General features: G+C 38.1%; 1 protein-coding gene across 1 annotated transcript in view; it reads left to right on the forward strand.

Moving 5' to 3' along the window:
- SVEP1 (sushi, von Willebrand factor type A, EGF and pentraxin domain containing 1) overlaps nt 1-23500 on the forward strand; it is a gene marked incomplete at both ends in the record, with an annotated part of 210241 nt that overhangs the window by 88576 nt on the left and 98165 nt on the right. The window contains 8 exons of the mRNA XM_080709637.1: nt 8255-8384; nt 12585-12692; nt 13441-13569; nt 14542-14736; nt 16483-16604; nt 17660-17768; nt 19743-19907; nt 20431-20664. Coding sequence (XP_080565763.1) covers nt 8255-8384; nt 12585-12692; nt 13441-13569; nt 14542-14736; nt 16483-16604; nt 17660-17768; nt 19743-19907; nt 20431-20664 — 1192 coding nt within the window. The remainder of the gene's footprint in view (nt 1-8254; nt 8385-12584; nt 12693-13440; nt 13570-14541; nt 14737-16482; nt 16605-17659; nt 17769-19742; nt 19908-20430; nt 20665-23500) is intronic.

The following is a 23500-nucleotide window of genomic DNA, read 5'->3' on the forward strand; positions in this document are numbered from 1 at the left end:
AAGTCATGGGAAAGAGGAATAATACTGGAGCAATGAATGCCCACAATCCCACAACATCAGAACCCGATAAAACTGAAAATCAGAGATTTCTAGAAGATCAAATCAGGAAAATAACTGTAGAAATAATAGAGGTGCTTCGAAAAGAACTCAGAGAGAGCCAAAAAGAGACAAAGGATGCAATTAATGAAGTAAAGGCCTCAATTCAAAGCACAAACAACCAATTAGAACACATGGAGAACAGAATCTCGCTCTTAGAAGATGAGCAATCCAAAAATGAACTCATAGTTTCTAATCTAGGAAAAAATATCCGACAGCAAGAATCTGATATTGAAGAAATATTGGCCCATTTTAAGAGAGCTAACCTAAGAATAATTGGAATAGAGGAGGGAAAAGAAAGTGAAACCAAAGGGATCAACAATCTCTTCAAGGAAGTAATAGCAGAAAATTTTCCAAACATAGAGCAAGAGGTTGATACAAAGGTCCAGGCAACGTATAGAACTCCCTTTAGACAGGATCAGAGAAGAGGATCCCCACGCCACATAATTGTCAAAATGACCAATGTGGAAGCCAAGCAGAGAATCTTAAAGGCAACAAAAGCAAAGGGCCAAGTGACATTCAGAGGCAAACCAATTAGAATCACTCCAGACTTCCCAAACCAAGTCATGAGAGCCAGAAGGGCTTGGAGTAACATATTCCAAACTCTGAAAGAAAACAACTTCCAGCCCAAAATTTTCTACCCAGCAAAACTTTCTATCAAATTAGATGGAGAAATAAGAAGCTTCCATGACAAACAGAAACTGAAGGAATTTATGTCTTCAAAACCAGCACTAGAGAAAATACTCAAAGAGATTAACTACAAAGAAGAAATAGGTAACACACACTAGAACCAGAGAAACAAGAGTTTCCATCCAACAGACAATTAAGATTGGTTATCTGTGGAGATTCATTATTTATGTTAGTCTTTTACCTATCTCTAAATGGTATTGTTTGCCTTTATTGTTGTTAATTTTTAGGATTTCTAGTTGGAATATTAATATACCTTCAGATATAGCAATTGGAAATATTTTATCCCATTCTATTAGTAACTGTTAACTCTGTTTACATTGTCTTTGGATATACAATTTTTTATTTTTTTATTTTTTAGGGAGTCTGTATACTCCTCTGTTGCCTGTGTCATTGAAATCATAACCAAGAAATCACTGCCAATTTCAATGTTGTGAGGTTTTATGACCCAGATTTTCTCCTAAAAGTTTATAGTCTTAAGATTTGTATTTAGGTCTATTATCTATTTTGAGTTAATATTTGTATATGGGATTAGGTAAGGGTCCAATTTTATTCTTTTCCATGTAATTATTATTTTTTAACAATATTTAGTTAAAAGATTATCATTTCCACCACCAAATGTTCGTGGAAACCTTGTCAAAAATAACTTGACAATATAGGGAAGAATTTAGCTCTAGGCTTTTATTTAACTCCAATGGTTTATATATCTGCCTTTAGAATAGTACTACACTGTTTCAATTATTGTAGCTTTATATGGTTTGAAATCAGAAAATATATATCTTCTAGCTTTGTTCTTTTTCAAGATCGTTTTGGGTACCTAGACTCCATATTCCATATTAGGATAGATTTTTTTTCTGAAAAATAAATATATAAATATATGATAGTTTCACCTAAAAAATAGAAAAAAAATATTCTCTGGTAAGAAAGAAAGCAAAAAGAAATATTGAAATGTTATCTTAGTGTCATCAAAAGCTTGGTATCAGACAAATGAAACTGTTATGTGAGATTATCATTTTTAATTTTAGATAAATTGCCATAATACTAGATGTCAACTACTAAGCCAAGCATGGGAGGGAGGGATGGGGAGAGAATGGGGTGGGGATTGGGTGGGGGCTGACTGGGAAAAGTGTGCATGTATGTCTACAAAAGTATGTATCCTACTATGATGTATGAATACAGTGCACCAATAAAAAAAAAAAAAAGCCCATGAAAACATACATCATTCTCATCAGCACCATCACTGTCAAACACTGACAAGAGCACAGGAACATATTTCAGGATTCGAGGAGAACTCACACTGAATGTAGCACCTATTTGTCCATTGATGCAAGGGTCACATAGCTGCTGGTCTCTGAAAAAGTCCAGCCCAGATCATCAGACAGGAAGCCGCATATGTTTCTTCACTTTCACTGCCTGCTCTTAGGGTGTCAAAAGCTGCACCCACTTAAAAACCAGGCTATCCCTGTTGCAACCAAATCAAGTACCGAACTATTTAGAGTCCTCCTTCCCCCAATTAGAACCTATTTTTTGCATTCATTCTTTACATATAACTCATGCATTCCAAATAATATCCATTCCCCAAACCCCATTTCTCAAACCTAGTAATTTTTGTCATCCTATGGAAATATTTCAACTTCTACTACAGTGCATTGCTGAAAGAATGTGGAGATGTGCTCTGAACATGTAGTCTCAGCATGTGTAGGCATTTTCAAAAATCTCTGCATACATGGTAGGAGTAGATATGGTAGGCAAGACATCTGAAGTAGGGAGTGCATGCTTTGGTTTCTGACTTCCATGTACTATACATGATCACAGAAAATAACACAGTTGTCTGAAAATCTATGACACATCTCTCTTCTGTCTCATATTCATAAACACAGAAATCAGGTGAAGGAAAAGGCCCCCACCCACTCAGAGTCACATAGAGGAAGCTCAATAGTAAGAAGCGTGCCATAAGCATCTGGATGCACATTGTCATCCTCTACTGCATCCGAGGCTCTGGATTAGATGAAAGTGCCCAGGATGGATATGCAGATTAAAGGATGAAGATCAACACCTGAGAAATGGGCGATTTATTTATTTATTTATTTATTTATTTATTTTTTGTGGTACTGGGGGTGGAACCTAGAGGCTTTCTACCTCCAGGCTATACTCCCAGAACTTTTTTATATTTTATTTGGAAACAGGGTCTCACTAAGTTGCTGAAAGCCTCACTAAGTAGCTGAGGCTGGCTTCGAACTCGTGTGATCCTCCTGTCTCAGCCTCCCAAGCGCGGGGATTACAAGCGTGTGCCAACATGCCCGGCTAGAAATGAACACTTTAAACTAATTTTAATCAAGGCATCAGGGAAGGAATAGACTAGAAAAGTTACATAATAAAGCTAAGAAAATGGAACATTTTGTACCAAATAAGTTATACAACTATGTCACATATTAGATTAAAACTGAGTTACATAGGACTGAAATATATAAATTAGATTTGGAATCCAAGAACTTAATAGTGACCTTTATGAGATCTGTTTTAACAAATAGAGCATGTATAACACAGATCATAGTTGGTTACAGAATGCAGTATTTTCTTCAAAAAGAAAAAAAAAGTTGACTATGAAGAAAAAAAAGATGATAATTCTATAGAGTTGGGGGATTGATTTTGTTTCTAATATAAATAAGATGTAAGCATGTTTAATCAATGACAGATGGATATAATGGAGAGGAAGAAGGTGAAAAAGGAGGAGAGAAGTAATCATATGAGTTCTTTAAGAAGGCAGAGGAGGGGGAGTCCAAGGGACAGGGGAAGGATCCAAGCTAAACTCAAGGAAGCCAGTGACTTCCATAGTCATTGTAGGGAAAAAAAAAAAAAAGAAGGGTGGTGACAAGAGGTTGAGGGATATCTTCATTGATGATTTATTTTTTCTCTAAGACTGTGGGAAAGTAATAAATAAAATATTCCAGTGAATGAATTGAATGATTAAAACCATTTTCAAATCAAAACCACGAGAGATCAAGAGAATTCTGAGACAGGAGAACAGGCATTCAAGACCATTGACCCTCAGTCCTGAAAGAAATCATGAAGGAAAAGTAAAAATGAGAGACATTGATAGAAGATGCTGAGAACCCCCTTAAACCAATCTGGTTTTGTGGAATGAGAGACGATAGACTCATGAAATCCCCTTAACTTTAGTTTCCAGAAGGAAAGAAGAACATGGACCCTGTGCTTTGGCAGCACGTCTGGGCACCGGGGGAGAGATTCTGAAGTCCTGCGCTCCATCCTTTTGAAGGTTCTGAGGGAGAATCTGTTCCTTGCCTTTTGTAGCTTCTAGAAGCCTCCACAGTCCTTGGGTCATGGATGCACAGCTCTGACCTCTGCTTTCATCACCACATCTATTTTCTTCCTCTCTCTGGTCCTCCTGCCTCCCTCTTGTAAGGATTTTGTGATTACAGCTAGAAAACGGGAATGACTCAGGACAATCTTTCTCCGTTTTATAAATCTTATTTTAGTCATTCCTGCTTTGTGCCAAGGAGGAAAAGACATTCATAGGGTCCAAGGATTGGGACATGAACATCTTTGGGGGAAACATTATTCGGTCTACTACAATAGAGAAGAACTTGAATGTGCATAAAGCAGTAGACATGGAAAGAGAAGTAGAAATAACCACTCGAGGTGGAGAAGTTGAATATACAGGGAAAAGAGGAGACAGTCCATTGTGTGCGGCTCCTGGTCAAAAGAATGGTCAGAACCAAAGCATACTTGGGAAAATTAACCAGCGTGAGAGAGTTTTGAAGTTGGAGGAAAGGGAAAAGTCATTCTGAGGAGGAGAGAAAAGAAATAAAAATACAATACCATTAATGGAGAGTGTTGGGGGCCTTTTTGAGTTTGGTGACCATATTTTTATAAAGAGATTAATCTGCAATATTGTTTGAGTTCCTGCAGAAGGGATCTGACTTCTTGGTACAGACATGAAAATTGTAGATAGTTGGGTTTCCCTCGCATATTGGGGGGAAAAGACAGAGGCAAGACAGCTTAAACTATTGGCAAAAAAAAAAAAAGAAGTTATAATAGTGGACCAGGGAACATGAAATTAAAACAGAGTTAGAAAAGAAAGGAAGAGAAGAACTAATGATATTTCCATAAACATCCCTGTACTGAGCCTTTATCTCTGATTATTCCCTAAGACAATTTTCAGAACGAGAAACTTCTTGGTGGAAAAGCAGGATGTTAAATTACATGTGCGATGTGATCACAACTACAGTTGTGTAACTCACTTTAAGCAATCCAAACTGGGACAAACACCAATAGAAAATAACTATCTTTCTTCAGTCACATGCTTTGGTTACTTTGGAGTATACAAACAGTTTCTTTCTGTAACTAAAACCCACTTTCAGGGATTAAAAGGAAAAATCTTGCCATCTAAATAAAAACTTGAATCTTACATCCACCTCAAAGCTTTTTTCTCCGGTGGCCCAGCGCTGGCCTGAGCGACTTGGAAAGAAGGCATTGGGGACCCTCTCTTATTTCTTCTCTGCCTCCCCCTCCTCTATCTCTGGCCTCTCTAAATACAGAGCTGGTGAGGTAAGCACAGTAATGGTCACCACAAAGATAGTCTTGGGCTAATCCCCAGAATCTGTGAATGTTTCCTTAAGGGTCAAAGGGGTTCCACAGATATGATTAAAGATTTTGAGATGGGAAGAGCAGCCAAGATTATCCAGGTGGACTTAATTTAATCACCCAAGTCCTTAAAAAAGGCATGCCTTTCCCAACTCTGGTTAAAGAGAGATGCTGTGATAGAAGAAGGATTAGAGAGAAGGGGGTTTAGAAGCCCGGGAAAGGTGCCATTTGGGCAGCCTCTAGAAGCTAGAAAAGGCAGGGAGACAGATTCAGGTCTACTAACATTTTTTTTTATTTTTTATTGGTACATTGTAGTCATACATCTTAATGGGATAAACAACGGTGGAGACATCATACACACATCAACCAGTTAGCCCTTACCCAATTCCCGCCACATTCCCCCTCCCTCCACAAATAAGGCAACCTAACTGAGGGGATGGGAGAAGGGAAGAGGGAAATTCTCTAAAGCACATGATGTACTTAAACAAACATATCAAAGTCAATCACTAAGCCTACGTCTTGATTTTAAGCCTGTAAAACCATCCATCTCTCTGACCTGTGGGACTATAATAATAAATCTGTGTTATTTGAAGCTGCCAAATTTACAGGAATTTGTTACGACAACAGGAAACTGATACAGGAAAGGATTATTTTGGAAGAAATCATTAAAGTCTTTCCTTTAGTGAATGCTGTGCCATCCTCTCTATTTTGCTGATGCACTCCAAGAAGCACGTATGCAAACACTGGCTTTCTCATCCAGTCCATCTATAGATCTTTACCCCTCCCCCATACAGCATGCCGACATGGAAATGCACTCTGGCAGGACCTCTTCGGCCTCCACCCTCAGTTCCAGGTCTTGTGATGCATCCTACCATCTCTTAAGACCTCTAGAATGGAGTATAGGCAGAGAAAGTTATATACTGCTCTCTTTCTTCTTAGCCTACTTCTTCACCATGCCAAGAAATGAAAGTGCAGGCTAACTTGTGGTGAGGGCATTCTTCCCCCAGGCTAAATCACGGTCAGGGCATCCTCCTATGTTGCCCATATTGTTTGATCAAGCCTCCTGTCTTCAGTAGTCACCAGGAGAGGAGAAGATACCTATCTATATCCACACATGCACCTAAATTCTAAGGGCCAGGTGTCAGTCTCACCCAGCACACACCACATTGGGGTGAACCTGTGGGTTTCTAATGCCCAGCGTCCGCTAGCCTGAAAGTGGGATGCTGATCCCTATCCCTTATGTAAATACCTCATCCCTCCCAGTGTTCTAAGAAATGTTGTCTGTAGCCCAGCCACTTAATTTCAAGCAGTCATGGAGAAGAGAAGGGAAAGGTCCCCGCACTCTACTCAAGAGAATGCTTCTGTTTCCACAAGATCTTTCTACTCATGTGAGCTGGTGGTGAGTGCCAGGGGTGCAGGACCTGTTCCTTCACTTGAGTCTGAACCTCCTGATTTTGTCCATCACAGGACCTCTCTTTATGACACTTAGTCTCCACATTTTTCCACTTTGTGAATTTATAGAGAGAAGGAATATACTCTTTTAAAATAAAGTTCTTAAAGCATGTATAAACCTATATTTACCAAATTATCTGTGGAAAAAATAAGATTATCTGTTGAATCTCTCCCATGTAAAATGGGCAAATCAGTAGGTTAGGTTTTCAGCCACTTTAAATTTTGTTGGATATTTATTCCAATTTATTATTGCTTAATTATTAGTTTTTCATATTAACATATATTTCCTTCTAAAAGAATTATAACCCTTGAGATCCGTTTCGTAGCCACATTATTTTCATACTAAGCCTGCGTTTACATAGTTTTGGTGTGTGCTGGCAATTCTTTCATAGCATTACTTTCCCCACTTGTGAGGGATTTATTATGACTCATCTTTTGTGTGGTGTGTTTGAAAATTCTACCCTTTAGAGAAAGCATCTGTATAACCAGTATATTTACTAAGCCTTTGTATATACAAGGATATCCTATATTTCAAGACCAGTGTATAAGGACTAAGATAATCTGATGTAAGGTGATTATTACCTCCTTTTAGATAACATTATTTCTTTCTGAAGGCTGTGGGAATCTTTTACTATGTGTTAAATTATCTGAGATTTATTTCATGTTGATTGTTCTTCATTAATTTTTCCGGGCACAGGTAGGGTTCTTTTTATTTAGAGTCATAGCTTTCTTCAGTTCACAGTTTTCTACTCTATTTAGAATCTTTTTCCAAGTAGCTGAGACTGGCCAAAAACAGCGATCCTCCTGTCTCAGCCTCCCAAATGCTAGGATTACAAGCGTGCGCCACCACACCTGGCTCAAGGAATTTTGAAGCTAACATTATAGCCATGACAATGAGAATGAAAATTGTCACCTTACTATTGGAAAGAAATTTTGTATTCTCTATCAGTAAAACGTTAATGTCTTGGGGTTAATTTTGTTCATAGAACTATATAATAAGGAAATAAAGTAATCTTAGATCATCTGTGTAAAATAATCCATTTAAGAACTATTTGGTAGAGTAAAATTTGGGACCAAACCAATGTCCTTCAACAGAATTTTCTTAAAGAAATTATCAGGTATTTTATAGACCATTATGGAGATATTTAGAAGTCATCTTAAATGCTAAAGACTGAGAGCACAGAAAGTGTTTTAAGATATAATGTTTTATATAAAAGAAACATTTTGTGGGTATGTCTTATTAACTGTAAATAGTCTGAAAAAAATAAACCAGAAGGCTGTACCTCATTTTCCATTTTCCCTATATGAGATAGTATATCATTTTAATATTACTTTGCTTATAATATGCAAGTCAAAAGAAAATAAATGCACCATTGACATTAACTTTAACTTTCAAAATATTTGTCTCCAAAAGGTGTCAATCCATGTTAATCCAGCTTTTACCCCACCTTACCTTTTCCCAATTGGCGAAGTGGCTATCACATACACAGCAACTGATCTGTCCAGCAACCAAGCCAGCTGCACTTTCCATATCAAGGTTATTGGTAAGTCTTCTTTAAATCATGTGGTTGGGTGTGCAAAACTAATCCAGTACCCAAGGACTTTGATTCTCTTTTATCTTCAGCACTTAATTTCCACTGATTCTTTCACTGGCATAGAAAGTTACTCAAGGCACCTCCTCTTTGATACCTACATAGCTTCTAGATATCCTCACCTCTCTGATTTTCCCCCTGCATATCACCATCTCTCTTCTTACCTACCGCGTATTCTCAGAGTCACTCGAGGCTGGCGTCTGTTCCTTTCACTCATCTAAACTACTACTACCATGGGTGATCTCTGTTGTTATCCTACTCACTTCTCAGTCCTTATTCTTACATATTCTTTCCTCAGATTTAATATGATTAACCACACTCTTTATTATCAAGCTTTCTTTCTCTTACTTCTCTGGCACCACATGTCTGTTTCCCCCCCCTTTTTCACACTTATCCTTCTCGTTCCTAAGCTCTTCTTCCTCAGACCGACTTCCAAATGTTGACCATCCCCAGGGTTCCAGCCTTAGATCTCTCTTCTTTTTCTCTCTCCAGTTTTCCTAAGTGATCTTCTTGACTGACAATGCCCTGATTTCTATCTCCAGCTCAGATCTCTTTTCTGAATTTCAAACTTAAATATATAACTACCTTCTGGGCTTTCCCATGTGGATATCCCACAGGCAAAAATTTTAGACCCATCCAAATGAAATATGTTTCTTCTCAGAAAATGATACAATGAACTGCACAGCTAATGAGCAAAAAACTGGAGATCATCCTTGACTCCTCCTCCATCACCAGCCTCCAACAAATGATCTGGTTCAACTGGTTTCACCTACTTAATACCTCTGAAATTTGACTCCGTTTCTTCATCCTCACAATCACTACTGTAGTTCAGTCCTTTTTCCTGGGGAAGGTGGAGGTGGTTTATTGTATTATCTCCCAAGTGATTTTTGTATATCATTCAATTCAATCAGTACCTAGTACCCATGAATAATACGTAATATGTGGAGGGGTAGCATATATAGTGGTCTCCAGTGGTCAAGAACTCAAACCCACAATTCTTGGGTTCATATCCAGCTTCACCATGTAAAGGTGATGTGACCAGGCTCTTCTCTATGTCTCAGTCTCTTCATCCAAAAATATGACTAAAATAACCTAGTATAGTGAACCCAGTACTTAGGAGGGTGAAACAGGAAGATTACGGGTTTGAGACCAGTCTCAGCAACTTAGCAAGATTCTCAGCAACCTAGTGAAACCCTGTTTCAAAATCTTGAATTTTTTAAAAAAAACTGAGAATCTAGCTAATAGAATGCCTCTGGATCCAGTCTCGGTACCACAAGAATATGATTAATAAATCCATTATATGATTATCATGAGGGTTTTAATTAGTTAAGTTATAAAAACCACTTGAATTATTGCCAGACACACATTAAGCTCTATGTAAAAACTAGATGATAACAGACTGATATTTTTCTCTATTCAGATCAGATCTATTTTTCAACTTGTTTATTTTTAAATTTAATACCTTAAATTCATCTTAAAAATTTACATAACTTCTTGAAATAACCAATGTCTATCCAACTGACTCCTCAGCCCTGTAAGTACTAAATTTGAGTAGAAGTAGAAAAAGACTCAAGTAGACAATCACCCTAACTCATTTCACAGAACTTAGTTTCATAATTGGCTTTTCAGTGTTGTTTTAAACATGAGGTCTGCCAGTAACATGACAAATATGTTCAATCTTTTTTCTAGCATTATGATTTTAAACATGGAATTGCTGTTAAAGAGTTTGCCAAGTCTTAGTTTTTACATGTGAAGAGTCATCGTGGTGAAATGTAAAATATGCACTCAAGTGTCAAGTTGGATGTTAGCTGAAATTCCAAATTATAAAAGAGAAAGGTGAACAGAGAAGGAAGAGTGGGACTGGGAGAAGAAGACATGGGAGACGACAGAGAGACAGAGAGAAAGAAATAAGGAGACAGAAGCTTGAGAGGAAATATTCCCAGACCCACATTTTTCTTGTCTCCAAGGCGTTCATGTCTTACTGATAAACAGAGGCAAGAAGGAATGAATGCTTCTGCCGGCCTCCCCCAGCGTGCCTTGCTTACTGTGAAGCAGGCTCTCCCTCTCCTTTGGAGACAGGACACCTATGGGCATCTTTAATTCTTTTTACAGTAATTGCCTGAGTCTTACTGCTCTCCAGTACCTGAAATTCAACTTTCAAATGTTTGGCCAAAATCAGTAGCCTTAGAAAATCTTGAAATATTCATTTGCAATTTTTTTTTGGGGGGGAAGAATGCTCAGCATTGCCAGATTTGTAAATCTAAGTACAAATTGACTCAATTCAGCATCCTCAAAGTCCACTAACCTATGGTGAGCATTTCTTCACTCTTTTTTTTTTTTAATTTTACAACTTGTTTTGAGCATCTGTTACAGGCCAAATGCTGTGCTATTTGGCATGACCTAATGGTGAGCATAAGTCTCCATCTGGCCTACAGACTTCACCTTCTAGAAGAGCCGCAAACCTAAATTACTGCCCTAGTGAAATGAAAGCATGAAGGGAAAACAGAAGAGTGAACATTTATTCATAAGACATAGATTAGAATAGAAAAAAAAAATATATATGCATACATATATGCATGTATATGTATATATACACACATGCATAGATGATAGATAGATAGATAGATGGCCATCATCAGGGTTCAGTTCATTTAATTTCAGATTATCTGTTTTCATATATTATGGATAGAAATGCCTCTGGTCTTGATGCTTATGACTATAGTTTGCTTGCTGAATGCAAGCAAGTAAAGTTCCTTAAGTTTGCCTCGCCCAGATTCATGACTCATAAAATTATAATGAATTATAATGATAATATTTGTCCTGTCTTCTTCTAACTTCAAGAGCATGTGGTACAACACTTCCAGTGTGTTAAATCTATCATGCACCAAGATTACCCTCTTTGCTGTCCAGACTTCTAAAAATTTTACCACATTGAATCAGAGCTTTGAAACCTGGATCACCTGGCCCACCTCAAATCCATGCTTCAAGCTGAATTCCAGTGCTCGGGAACACAGACTCACAGCTCTTTTAATTCTCTTTCCATCCCCTTTCTATTTACCCACTCCCTGATCCAACCCTTATTATTGGCCTTCACCTATAATTTATCAGCCTTAGAAATCTTGGTCCACCTTTGGACATAACCTCCTGGCCTTCCAGCAACATCACATCCTCACCCACATCTTATTCTTTTTTAAATACTGTTACTGGAGTGCTGTAATTATATATCATAAAGAAATTTAAAGTGATACATTCACACATGCACTCCTCACTTGGGCTATTTTCTCTTCATCCTGGCTCACTCTCAGTAGTTAGTGAGATCGGTCGTGAAACCTTCATATATGGATAGAACGCTATTTGAACTGTTCCCTTCCTCAGGCCTTGTTTTTTCTCCTCCTCCTCTCTCCCCAGTCCACTTTCACTATCTTACTGGTCTCTCACCTCATTTATCTGAATTCCCTTTTTGTTCCTCATTTTATCTCTAGCTTCCACAATGAGAGAAAACATCTGACTCTTGCCTTAGACTGGCTGATCTCAGCATAATATTTTCTAATTCCATCCATTTTTTCCTGAAAATAACATAACTTTGTTCTTTATGACTGAGTAAAATTCCATTGTGTGTACATATCACAATTTCTTTATCTGTTCAGCTGTTGATGAACACCTAGACATCTCCTTCATAATCCTTCCCTGTAGCAAACTATCAACTCTAGTCTGAGAGTGACTAGAACAGTCGTTTTGCTTCTTCAGCTTATCCAGGAAGGTTCTCTCTCCTTCCAGGTGGGTGAACTCAACCTACTATGAGTAGAACCCATGACATCACTGCCCACCACATCTGGAATGCTTTCCACATGGCTGTGCTCACAGTAATTTTAGGAACCTGATATTTCTTCTTCAACAGATAGAGATCAGCATGGTAAAAAAACAACAACAAAAAAAAAACAACAACAACAAAAAAAAAAAAAACTCTTTCTTTTGTTGTTGGGAGCAAGAGTAAGCCATATCTCATCTTCCTTGTTGCCACAGAGCCAGCCTTATTTCTCACAAGCTCAGAGTTCTCTGCCAACACAGTCAGACTTTGATTCCCTCTTGCAAGACGCCCCTTTGCCATTTTTTGAGGACTGGCTATGCTTTCTTTGTTTTTGTGTTGCATAGATACAGAACCCCCTGTCGTAGACCTCTGCCGATCACCACGTCCCATCCAGGTGGTAGAGGAGAGATATGCTGCCAAATGGGAGGAGCCTCAGTTCTCAGACAACTCAGGTGAGAACACAATGATCTTGTTGGCAGCGCGCTAACACCGGGTTATTTTTAATTTCAGGAAGTTTTTCATAAAAATGAAAAGAAGTAAAAAGCAAATCACAGCTAAGTAGGATGATTAATTATGCCAGGCAGTATATTTAATGCTAGTATAATTAAATGCCATTTAACATTATTAATCTTAGCTATCTATGGGGTTCTTTATTTGATATTCAGTGATATTCATTTATTAAACCTTTGCTAGGCATTGTGCTTGATGATGTTTTAATTTATTGACTTTCCAAGCTTACGATGTCCTGGGAGTATAAACTATGCATTCTATTGGTATCTCTAAGTCCAGTTCTATGTATTCACAATCAGTTCTTAAGCACTAGCCAAATAAATTATCAAAGATTGTGTAACATTGAAAAAACATGAGCAAATACAACTGAAGTTCACTTTAAGGTTTCACTAAAACCCAGAAAACAATAAAAATGCAGAATAAAGACATTTCTTAAGGTCACAACGTTCTGACTGAACCACTCAGAAAAAATAGTTTAACAAAAATACCTTAATTGCATGGGGTTTCCATGTCTCCTATTTTTATGCTATAGCTAAGAATTAAATCTTTTATTTTCTACTAGTAGGCAAATCAGTGTAAATAGAATGCCAAGCTAATGTGCATAAGTAGAAAACACAACTTCAAACAAAAAACTAATGAAGTGACTGAGACTGATGCAAGTCAAAAACTTATTCCTACTTTTCTTTCTAGGAACTCTCTCTATCACCAGAAGTCATAAACATGGAGACCTTTTTCCTCATGGGGAGACTATAGTGCGATATATAGCCACTGACCCCTCAGGCAACAACAGAACATGTGACATCCACATAGTTATAAAAGGTATTCTCTTCATAAGACCTCAAGATCTTGTTGACATTATATATATATGATTGCTGTAGTCCTCTATTTTGTGAAAGAAGACAGGCTATATGAGCTTTGGATTTTTTTTTTTTTTTAGTGGTACTGGGGTTCCTCCTGGAAACCCTTCTACCTCTGGGCTACACTCCCAGACCTAATTTTATATATTTTTATTTGGAAACAGGGTCTCTTTAGCCAGAGAGGCTGGCTTCGAACCTGCACGATCCTTCTGTCTCTGCCTCCCAAGCACAGGGATTACAAGAGTGCACCACCATGCCTGGCTGAACGTTGGATTTTTAGTCAAAATTCTGACAGGTTTTTTTCAGGTTTCCAATTATGATTTCTTGACCTTATGATAAATAGAAATATTTTCTTCTGGGGTAGTATTAAATTAACATTTTCTCCAAAGAGGCAGAGTGTTATTATAATGATCTCATTGGGATAGGGGGTACTGGGAATTGAGCTCAGGGGCATTCCACCTTTGGGCTACGTCCCCAGCCCCATTTTATTTTGAATCAGGATCTTGTCAAGTTGCTGAGGGTCCCACTAAGTTTTTGAGATTGGCCTCCAACCTGTGAGTCCTCCTGTCTCAGCTCTCCACTAAATGCTTGAGGATTCAGATTCTGAAGATGTCTTTGCTGGATAATGTTATCCAGTTTTCATTTTTATTAAAAATATGCCAGAAATAGTAACACCAAATCAGAAATGCTTTCAGCTTTTTATAAAATTTGCCAAACCACCTAGTTTCACACAGGCACAATTTTTTAGTGTATGCCCCCATAGTAACTAAAAATTAGTTGCTTCCAGTCTTTTACACTAAGGATTGATGTTTTCCTAGGAATAGTGGTAGATAGGAGGAGTCCTTTTTAAAAAAAATTAGCTTAAACTCCTGTAATTTAATTTATACTTCTCATCCTATTTTATATGAATGATACGGTGTTATTTTTAACACAGGTTCTCCCTGCGAAGTTCCCTTCACACCTGTAAATGGGAACTTTATATGTGTTGAAGACAGTGCTGGAGTTAACTGCACGTTAAGTTGCCTGGAGGGCTATGACTTCACAGAAGGGTCCACTGAGAAGTATTACTGTGCTTATGACAGTGGTATCTGGGAACCACCTTATTCTACGGAATGGCCGGACTGTGCTAGTAAGTTTCATTTTACTCCAGACCCTTTTCACGTGTGTGAATGTGTGTTTGTGTGTGTTTCAAGTCAGCATGCTCACTGCTGTGACCTAAAATACCAGATGATGATGACAACTTGGAGAAGATTTATTTGTTCTAGAGATTTCAGGGTTTCAGTCCATGTTCAGTAAAGTGAAATCTGTGGAGATCAGGGCTTGGTGTGGGGGAAGAGAGAAGAATGCAAGGACTCTGCTTTCACATCACAGGATAAAGAGACAGCAAGGGGAAGAGAGACCACATATAATCCTCAAGGCCACACTCACAGAAACCCCACCTCCAACATGGTTGTCTTGTCTCTGTGAGGTCTTAGGGGGCCATTCTAAATCTAAACCATAATAGTGTATGTACATTTCTAAGTGTTAAAGAAGAAACTTGCCTACCCATAGGAATTAGTGGGAAATGGTGCTATGAATTTGAAATGCTTACGAATAAGAGAACTGCTCTTCACTGGAGTTAAGAAATTCTAAATAACATTATATGCATATATGAATTATCATTATAAAAATCACTAGTACAATTATAATAAATCAATAAAAATTAAAAATTAAATATTAGCCACTAATGTTTTATTATAGATTGGGTTGCTGTAGGAAGACAGAATTGTGTTAGCCTTCTCATTATTTACCAGAAAAAGAGGAAGACATTTGTCAGCACGTAGTTATTATTATTGTTTATTTTTATTTGTTATGTTTTTAGTTTCTTTTTGTATTTGTGCATTTTATGAGATACAGTATGGTAATTCCATACATGTATGAAATGTGTAATAATCAAGTGAAGGTATTAAGAATTTCTACCTCTTTAACCAAATGCATAGTTTTGACCTGTATACAAGAGTTTAAATAGTCTGGAAAAAAAGTTTATATTAAGCTTAATATTGAAAATATACCATAGAATAAAATAGATAAGTTGCATTCTCTTTAAATTTTATTTAGACCTAGAGCTATTGTATAATCTGAAATATATACTGTTCTTTAAAATAGAACAGTATATATTTATATACTGTATATTTATATACAGTATATTATATATAGTAGAATAGATATTAAAACCTAATATCTTTGTCTACATTTGTAAATAGTCTCTGGATTAATCTTTCATCATACCATAGATGAAGTTTAAATGCCAATGTATATAAAAATAAGTAGATCCCACTTATTTGAGTTTTTTCTTTTCAAATTAGAGAATTAAATAGAAACATTCTCACCTCTTTGGTGGCAGGTGCTACTAGGAGGCCTTGTCCCTGAATATTTTGGAACATCTTTTCAGATTAACCATGAAAAATTTTGACCCAAGAAGAATTTGTCTGTCAAAATTATACTTCCAAGGAATATGCTTTCGTGTAACATTTAGAAATGTTTCAGTGTCTGTCGGTTGAAAATAGAAATGTATGATATAAATTTATATAACATAACTTTGATTTTGTCAGGATAAAAGTATCTCTTATTCCCTCAATTATTTTTCATCTGATTAGAAGGTAAAGGCTCAAGCAAACTCATCATTGGATAACCAAGTAGAATGCTACTTGACTCATGCTTTTCTTATTAGTAAATTAGTGCCTTAAAACTTTGTAACTGTTGTCTTTTCTTCTTACAATAATCCCATAAATCATGTTAAAATTTAAAATGTTAAGTTTCGATTATCCCTTGAAAAGTTAAATCTTTGTTCTGAAAACAGTAACCAACTGAACCTGTTTTCCCCAACATTTTCCAGTAAAACGTTTTGCAAACCATGGCTTCAAGTCATTTGAGATGCAATACAAGGCGACTCGCTGTGATGATGTGGATGTGTTGAAGAAGTTTTCTGAAGCATTTGAGTCTACCCTGGGGAAAATGGTATGTTAGCAGTTCCTGATTGATAGTCATATTCTAAAGAGTGCTGTTCCAGTCGGCATAGCCTCCTTGGGTCCTATGCAACCAAAATACCTGCTCTTACTGCCTTCTCCTTTGTGATACAACTTGTTCCTAATATTTAGAAGTACTCATAGATTTCAGACTTCTGGGACAAATGATAAGTAAATCTTTATTAAAAAATATGTATATATTGGTGGTACTGGGGGTGGAACCCAGGGGCTTTTCTACCTCCGGGCTATACTCCCAGACCTATTTTTATACCTTATTTGGAAACAAGATCTCCCTAAGTTGCTGAGAGCCCCACTAAGTAGCTGAGGTTGGCTTTGAACCCAGGCAATCCTCCTGTCTCAGCCTCACAAGCGCTGGGATTGCAAGCGTGCACCACCATGCCCGGCAAAATAGTAATTTTTAAAAGCACCCTGAGTCAGAAAGAAACTCTCAGGGTCCATGTGGTTTGAGAATGCCTCTTTTATTATTTAGAGTCTGTCAAAATGCTAAACAGTGCAGACTACATTCTCTTATGATCAGGAGCTAAATGAACAGTTAATTTTTTTTCTGTTTTATGTACCATTTCCAGAAAACTGGAAGCTGGGCTTTGTTTGGAGCAAAGGGGAAGGGAACACAAGGAGAGGGGGAAGGAGATAAGAAGGGATTTGGTTTTCGCCTCTGTGAGCATGGAGGGCATGGGAGAAGGCTTGGGGGCTCTGGAGTGGGGAAAGAGAGGGTCAGAGAAAGGACTGAAGAACCCCATGGGGAGAGAGCCTAAAGATATCCCAGGTGTCCTTAGCTTCTTGGGGCGAGAGACATAAAGAGAGAGGAAAAGTATGAGGCTAATCCCGATGGCCGACAGACAGTAAAAGGCAGTAGGGGGTGAGGCAGAAGGAGGTCAGAAGCCCTGTTGGAAACAGGCAAGAGTTCTGGGTACCATTCTATTCCTGCTGGAGGAGGTGTGAAGTCGCCCAGGGAAGCCCAGGGCTCAGACAAAGCAAACAGAGGTGCGGTGGACATTTCACAGTCTCTTCCTTTGGTCTTTGTAGGTCCCAACATTTTGTAGTGATGCCGATGACATTGACTGCAGGTTGGAGGACCTCACCAAAAAATATTGCCTAGAATATAATTATGACTATGAAAATGGCTTTGCAATCGGTAAGTATGTTATTTAGTGTCAATAGTTTGCATGATTGATCTGCAAAAATAATTCCAGAAGATTGAGACAAACTAGAAAATTTTAATTTGTATTAATTTCTTTATCACCTATTTTAGGGTGGCTTATACTTTGATCATGTGCTTAATGATCAACATGGATATATTTAATTTTGGCACCAAATAAAATATTTCAAAGTATTAGCTAAAGCTCTTCAGGATCACAAAAACTAAGTCATATTTTGATGGCAAAATTCAAATAGTGATGTACTATCATACAAGAGCATCATAATAGTTGTAAAGTACCAGCAAAAACTTTTTTATGGCATTCAATTGACATTGCAATATAACCATTAATCTAAAATAGTGACTCAATGGAAAATATTCAGATCCTTCACCCAGAATATATTAAGATTAAATTCTTTAAGCCTGATATACCAATAAGTAGAATTTAGAGGTCTTCTCCAAGTAAACATTGAGCCTTTTATTATGGGTTTTTCTAAGTATAATATGTCATCTTTTTTAGTAGTAGCTACGTAACAGTTGTGGGGGAAATGTTTGAGTACAATAACAAAAATATTGCTCCCAGCTCATTTTAATAATCAAAAGCACAAATAAAGCCAAAAAACTCAAAAACAATTTTCTCGAGTGGACATTATGAATATAATTTATTGTTTAAAGCACATAAACTAAGTATCAACAAAAGAATAGTAATATTCCTGATTGAGCTTTTATAATGAGATAAATATTGAGCTTGGTAATATGTATATATTATCTTAACTATGTCACAAACTAAGAGGTAAGACTCATTATCTCCATTTACAAATGAGGGGATAGAGGTTCAGAAGGATGAAAGTAATTTGACCAAGTTTGTGTAACCGTACACCATACATCAAGAAATCACAGTCGGAACCCCAGCAGTGAGTCACATCCAGCAAGTCCTCCACATCCACGTCACCCCAAGATTGTTGCATCCTATAAACACTTTCATGCTGCCTTCAGAAACTACCCCACCTTTAAATATGTTGCAGTGCCGCGCGTGGTGGCTCACGCTTGTAATACCCGCGCTTGGCGGGTGGAGACAGGAGGATTGAGCTGGTTCGAAGCCAGCCTTGCTGGCTTAAGAGATTCTGTTTTCAAATTTAAAAAAATATAAAATAGGTCTGGGAGTGTAGCCCAGAGGTTCCATCACCAGTACCAACCACACACACACACACACACACACACACACACACACACACACACACTTTATATATATATAAAATGTTGCAGAGACACTAAATAATATTCACAAAAGGAAATTTGTCTATGTGCATTAGGTTTATAAAAACAATGTTTTTTTCTAAATTGGAGCAAACCCTCAAGGAAACTAGGAATTGCTTAGAATTTTACACTGACCTTTATTTAGCTCTAAAGCCAGGATAATTAGCTGTTAATTCCAAGGTAGCAGAGTATAAATGCCTGTGTGCCTTCTTTTGTATATTCCTTTAATGTAATTCATTGGTAATCTAAATTAAGTCTAAAGTGCCCCAAAGTTACATTATAAGATTGTAGACAGCCAGGTGTGGTGGCACACACTCGTAATCCCAGTACTTGGGAGACTAAAACAGGAGGATTTTGCAGATTCGCGGCCAGCCTCATCAACTTAATGAGGCATTCTGCAACTTAGTGGGACCCTGTTTCAAAATAAAAAAATAGGGCTGTGGAGGCATAGCTCAGAGGTAGAATGCCCCTGGGTTCAATCCTCAGTATCACTCTCTCCCACACACACACACACACACACACACACACACACACACACACACATATAAAAAGATTGTAGACCAGCCTATCCTCTCCCCCCTTACCCATATGCAGTACACCTTGGGCAGTTTAGGAAATAGTCAAGTAGAATTTGACCTGAGGCTTAACATAAGAATATAAACGCGGACAAAGAGGCAACTGGGGAATCATTTGCTTCTCTGCACCAACTGTCAGGACCAGGTGGTTGGGGCGTGGCTAATCGGCTGGATTACTCTTATGATGACTTCTTGGATGCTGTTCAAGAATCACCCATGGGGCTAGGCAGAGCCAGTTCTTCACGGGTTAAAAGAAGTGATCCATCGTCTAACCAAAAAATCAAGTTAATTTTTAACATCACAGGTAAGAAAAATGTCTATTTTAAAGTAAACTGGTATTAAGTAGACTTTTTGGTTGGGAACCTACTCTAAAATCTGTCATTCATTATCATTACTAGAAAATGACCCCAGAATGGAGAAATTTGGGAGAGCGCAATCAATTCAACTTTGCCAATTTATAATAATTATTATTTGTATTATTATGTTATTTAATCTCACAGATTGTATTTTATAAAATCGATTTTCACAGCAGTTGTTCTCATTGTGGCATGAGAAACTAAGGCATATTTTTAAATGCAAGCACTTAAAGCAATTTAATCTGCTATAATGAAGCGTTCCCCCACCCCAAAAGGTGACACAGATCTAGCATCTGAAAAGATTGAGGCAAATTATATTGCTCTTCCTATTACCCATGTACTGGTGATGTCAGTGACCGAATTATTCTGAATTAATTTTTCCCAAAAGACTTTCATGAAACTAACCATAGATGGCTTCCTGGAACACCGGGTATGCATGTTACATTTTATTTTCTTTTGTTTCCATCTCAGCCAGCGTGCCCTTACCTGAGGAAAGAAATGATACCCTTGAATCTGAAAACCAGCAACGACTCATTAGGACACTGGAAACAATCACCAATCAACTGAAAAGGACCCTCAACAAAGAGCCCATGTACTCCTTCAGGCTGGCCTCCGAAATGCTGGTAGCTGACAGCAACTCCTTGGAAACAGAAAAGGCTTTTCTCTTCTGCAGACCAGGCTCGGTGCTGAGGGGGCGTATGTGTGGTAAGACCTTTCCCTGTGATCTCAGCTGTCTCCTGTAGACTGGGCCCAATGAGAGGGGTAGAGCCATTTTACAACTATGTATAGTTTTTTTTTTTTCCATAGGATATTTTCATAAGATATATGAAACAGATATTTTAAGGGTATAGAAATATGAAAGTTAATTTTAAGTCCAGAAATGATACAAGACAAAAACAGATCACCCCCACATGGAGGGAGAGGTCCCCCAAAGAGAGTAAGCCTACACAGAAAGTTTGCTATTGTTGTGTGATTGTTATTGTCCCAAGAATCTACGTAGCCTCTTGGTCAGGACAAGAAAACTATTTTAGGTGAGAGACTCAAATCTTATTTTTGTTTATAGATCTTTAAAGCTCATGGCTTCTAGCAGTACCTCTGATCATAACAATTACTATTTTCTGACCACTTCTTTATGCTTGATGAGCCTCTCTTGTGTTGAATCATGTTTAGCCTCTTGATGATGCTCTGTTATTTTAAGCACGTAGGGCAGGTGAGAAAACTGAAGCTAGAGAGGCTAAGAACCTGCCCATTAAGACAGTAAGTGGCATCCAGGTGTGGTGGCACATGCTTGTAATCCCAGCATTTGAGAGGCTGAGACAGGAGGATCGCACAGGTTCGAAGCCAGCCTCAGCTACTTAGTGAGGCTCTCAGCAACTTAGTGAGACCCTGTTTCCAAATAAAGTATAAAAAAATAGGTCTGGGAGTATAGCTCGGAGGTAGAAGGCCCCTGAGTTCTATCCCCAATACCACCTAAAAAAAAAAAAAAAAAAGAAAGAAAGAAACAAAATAAAGAATAAAAAATAGGACTGGTAACATAGCTAGGAGGTAGAAAGATAGAATGCCCCTGGGTTCCATCCCCAGTACCTCAAAAAAAAAAAAAAAAAAGACAGTAAGTGGCATAGATTCCTACCACACAGCAAATTCCAAAGTCTTAACTTTTTTCTTTATTGAGCTAAGATTCACACAACATAAAATGGACCATTTTAAAGTGTGCAAATCAGTGGCATGGCATACATTTCAAGCAATGTGTAACCATTACCTCTATTTCTAAAACATTCTCACCACCCTCAAAGGAGATCCTATAACAACTAATCATTCACTCACACTCTTTCCCTGAGGCCTTTAACTTTTAACTCCTATTCTGGACTGCCACAATATGGACCAATTCCAATCTATTTCCCAAAGAAACCATTTGTAGGTAACAATTTCCTTTTACTGATTTCTGTCCACTCGGCTGAACCTAAATGACATGAGTCTGGTGTTATTTCTCCTGTGGACTCTTGGATCCTGTCCATAAAATCTTCCTCAGCACTTACCATTCCAAGAGTTCTTGAGTTTTTTATACTGTGAGAAATTCAGCTCATGGAAAGTACATTAAACCCACTGGTGTTCTGAGCATGCTCTGGTTTCCTCTCCACCTTCCAAAAAACATCAGGAATGGGCATGACCTGTGGTTCTCACTGCTCAAGGTGGTCTTCAGATTACCTGTGTCAGCATCACCTATGTTTATGAAATGTATCTTGACCCAGTCTCCACCCTAGAACTACTGCTTTCCACAGTTTGGGAGTAGACCCTGGGGAATCTGCATTTTTTTTGTGTGGTGCTGGGGGTGGAACCCAGGGGCTTTTCTACCTCTGGGCTATACTCCCAGACCTATTTTATATTTTATTTGGAAACAAGGTCTCACTAAGTCACTGAGAACCTCACTAAGTCGCTGAGGCTGGCTTTGAACCTGTGCCATCCTCCTGCCTCAGCCTCCCAAGCTCTGGGATTACAAGCGTGCGCCACCATGCCCGGCGGATCTGCATTTTTCATCAGTATCCTGGTAATCGCTACATACTTTAATGTTGCAGAATCACCTCATTACCTCCTTACTACTGTCAAGTGGCTCTCTGAGACAGCTTTGATAGCAGCCTGTTCTTTCTATTTTAAGATACTTTTATGGGTGCATTGTAGTCTCACAACATAATATAGTAAATAGTGATAGTGCATGCCTGCGCACAGCACTTGATGACCCTGCCCTCAGCTCCCTCCCCTTCCACATAAATGATATTGAGGCGGCACTGGTATTCCCACATCTGTACATATAGTGTTCTCTTCATTGGTTCTCTCCTCTCAGACCACCTCCCTCATTCCACTGGACTTTTTCATCCATTGTCTACGTTCCCTCTTGTATCCAGATTATTTCCCAGCTTCCATGTATGAGAGAGAACACATATGACCCTTCACTTTCTGTGACTGGCTAATATCACTTAACATACTGTTCTTCAGGTCCATCCATTTTCCTGCAAGTGACATAATTTTGTTCCTCTTTATTGGTGGGAAGGATTCCATTGTGTGTCTGTCTCATAATTTTGTAATCCGTTCATCTCTTGCTGGACATCTGGGTTGGTTCATGAAGCATGTGGCGATTGTGGAATTGTGCCGATAGCAGCCTTTTCAGTGAGTTTACCCTTTGTTTTGGCCTCTCCAAACTACTAAAATACTAGACTGAATCTCCAAGGACAGAAGGCTCTAAAATTGGCCTGTTTCCTGGGGGCCTTCAGGGCTGAGGGTGCTGCAGGCTTCCTGTCAGAAGTTAACAGCTCCCTCAAGCAGAGACAGGGCTCCATTAATCACTTAATGTACCTGTTTTAGTCCCGTGGCATTTGCGTGGTTTTTGTTTTTCCTCTAGAAATGATATATTCAGTTTCATAACTGGAAGCATTCAGAGGAACAATTAAGAAAATGTTTTAGATATCTCAAAGCCTCAAATGTACCTAAATATTCATTGTTTTTCTTTTTCTTCTGGGCAGCTTCCTCTACTGACTGTGTTTGTCCC

This window comes from Muscardinus avellanarius (genome assembly GCF_963383645.1).
Source record: "Muscardinus avellanarius genome assembly, chromosome: 13".
In the NCBI taxonomy this organism is placed as follows: Eukaryota; Metazoa; Chordata; class Mammalia; order Rodentia; family Gliridae; genus Muscardinus; species Muscardinus avellanarius.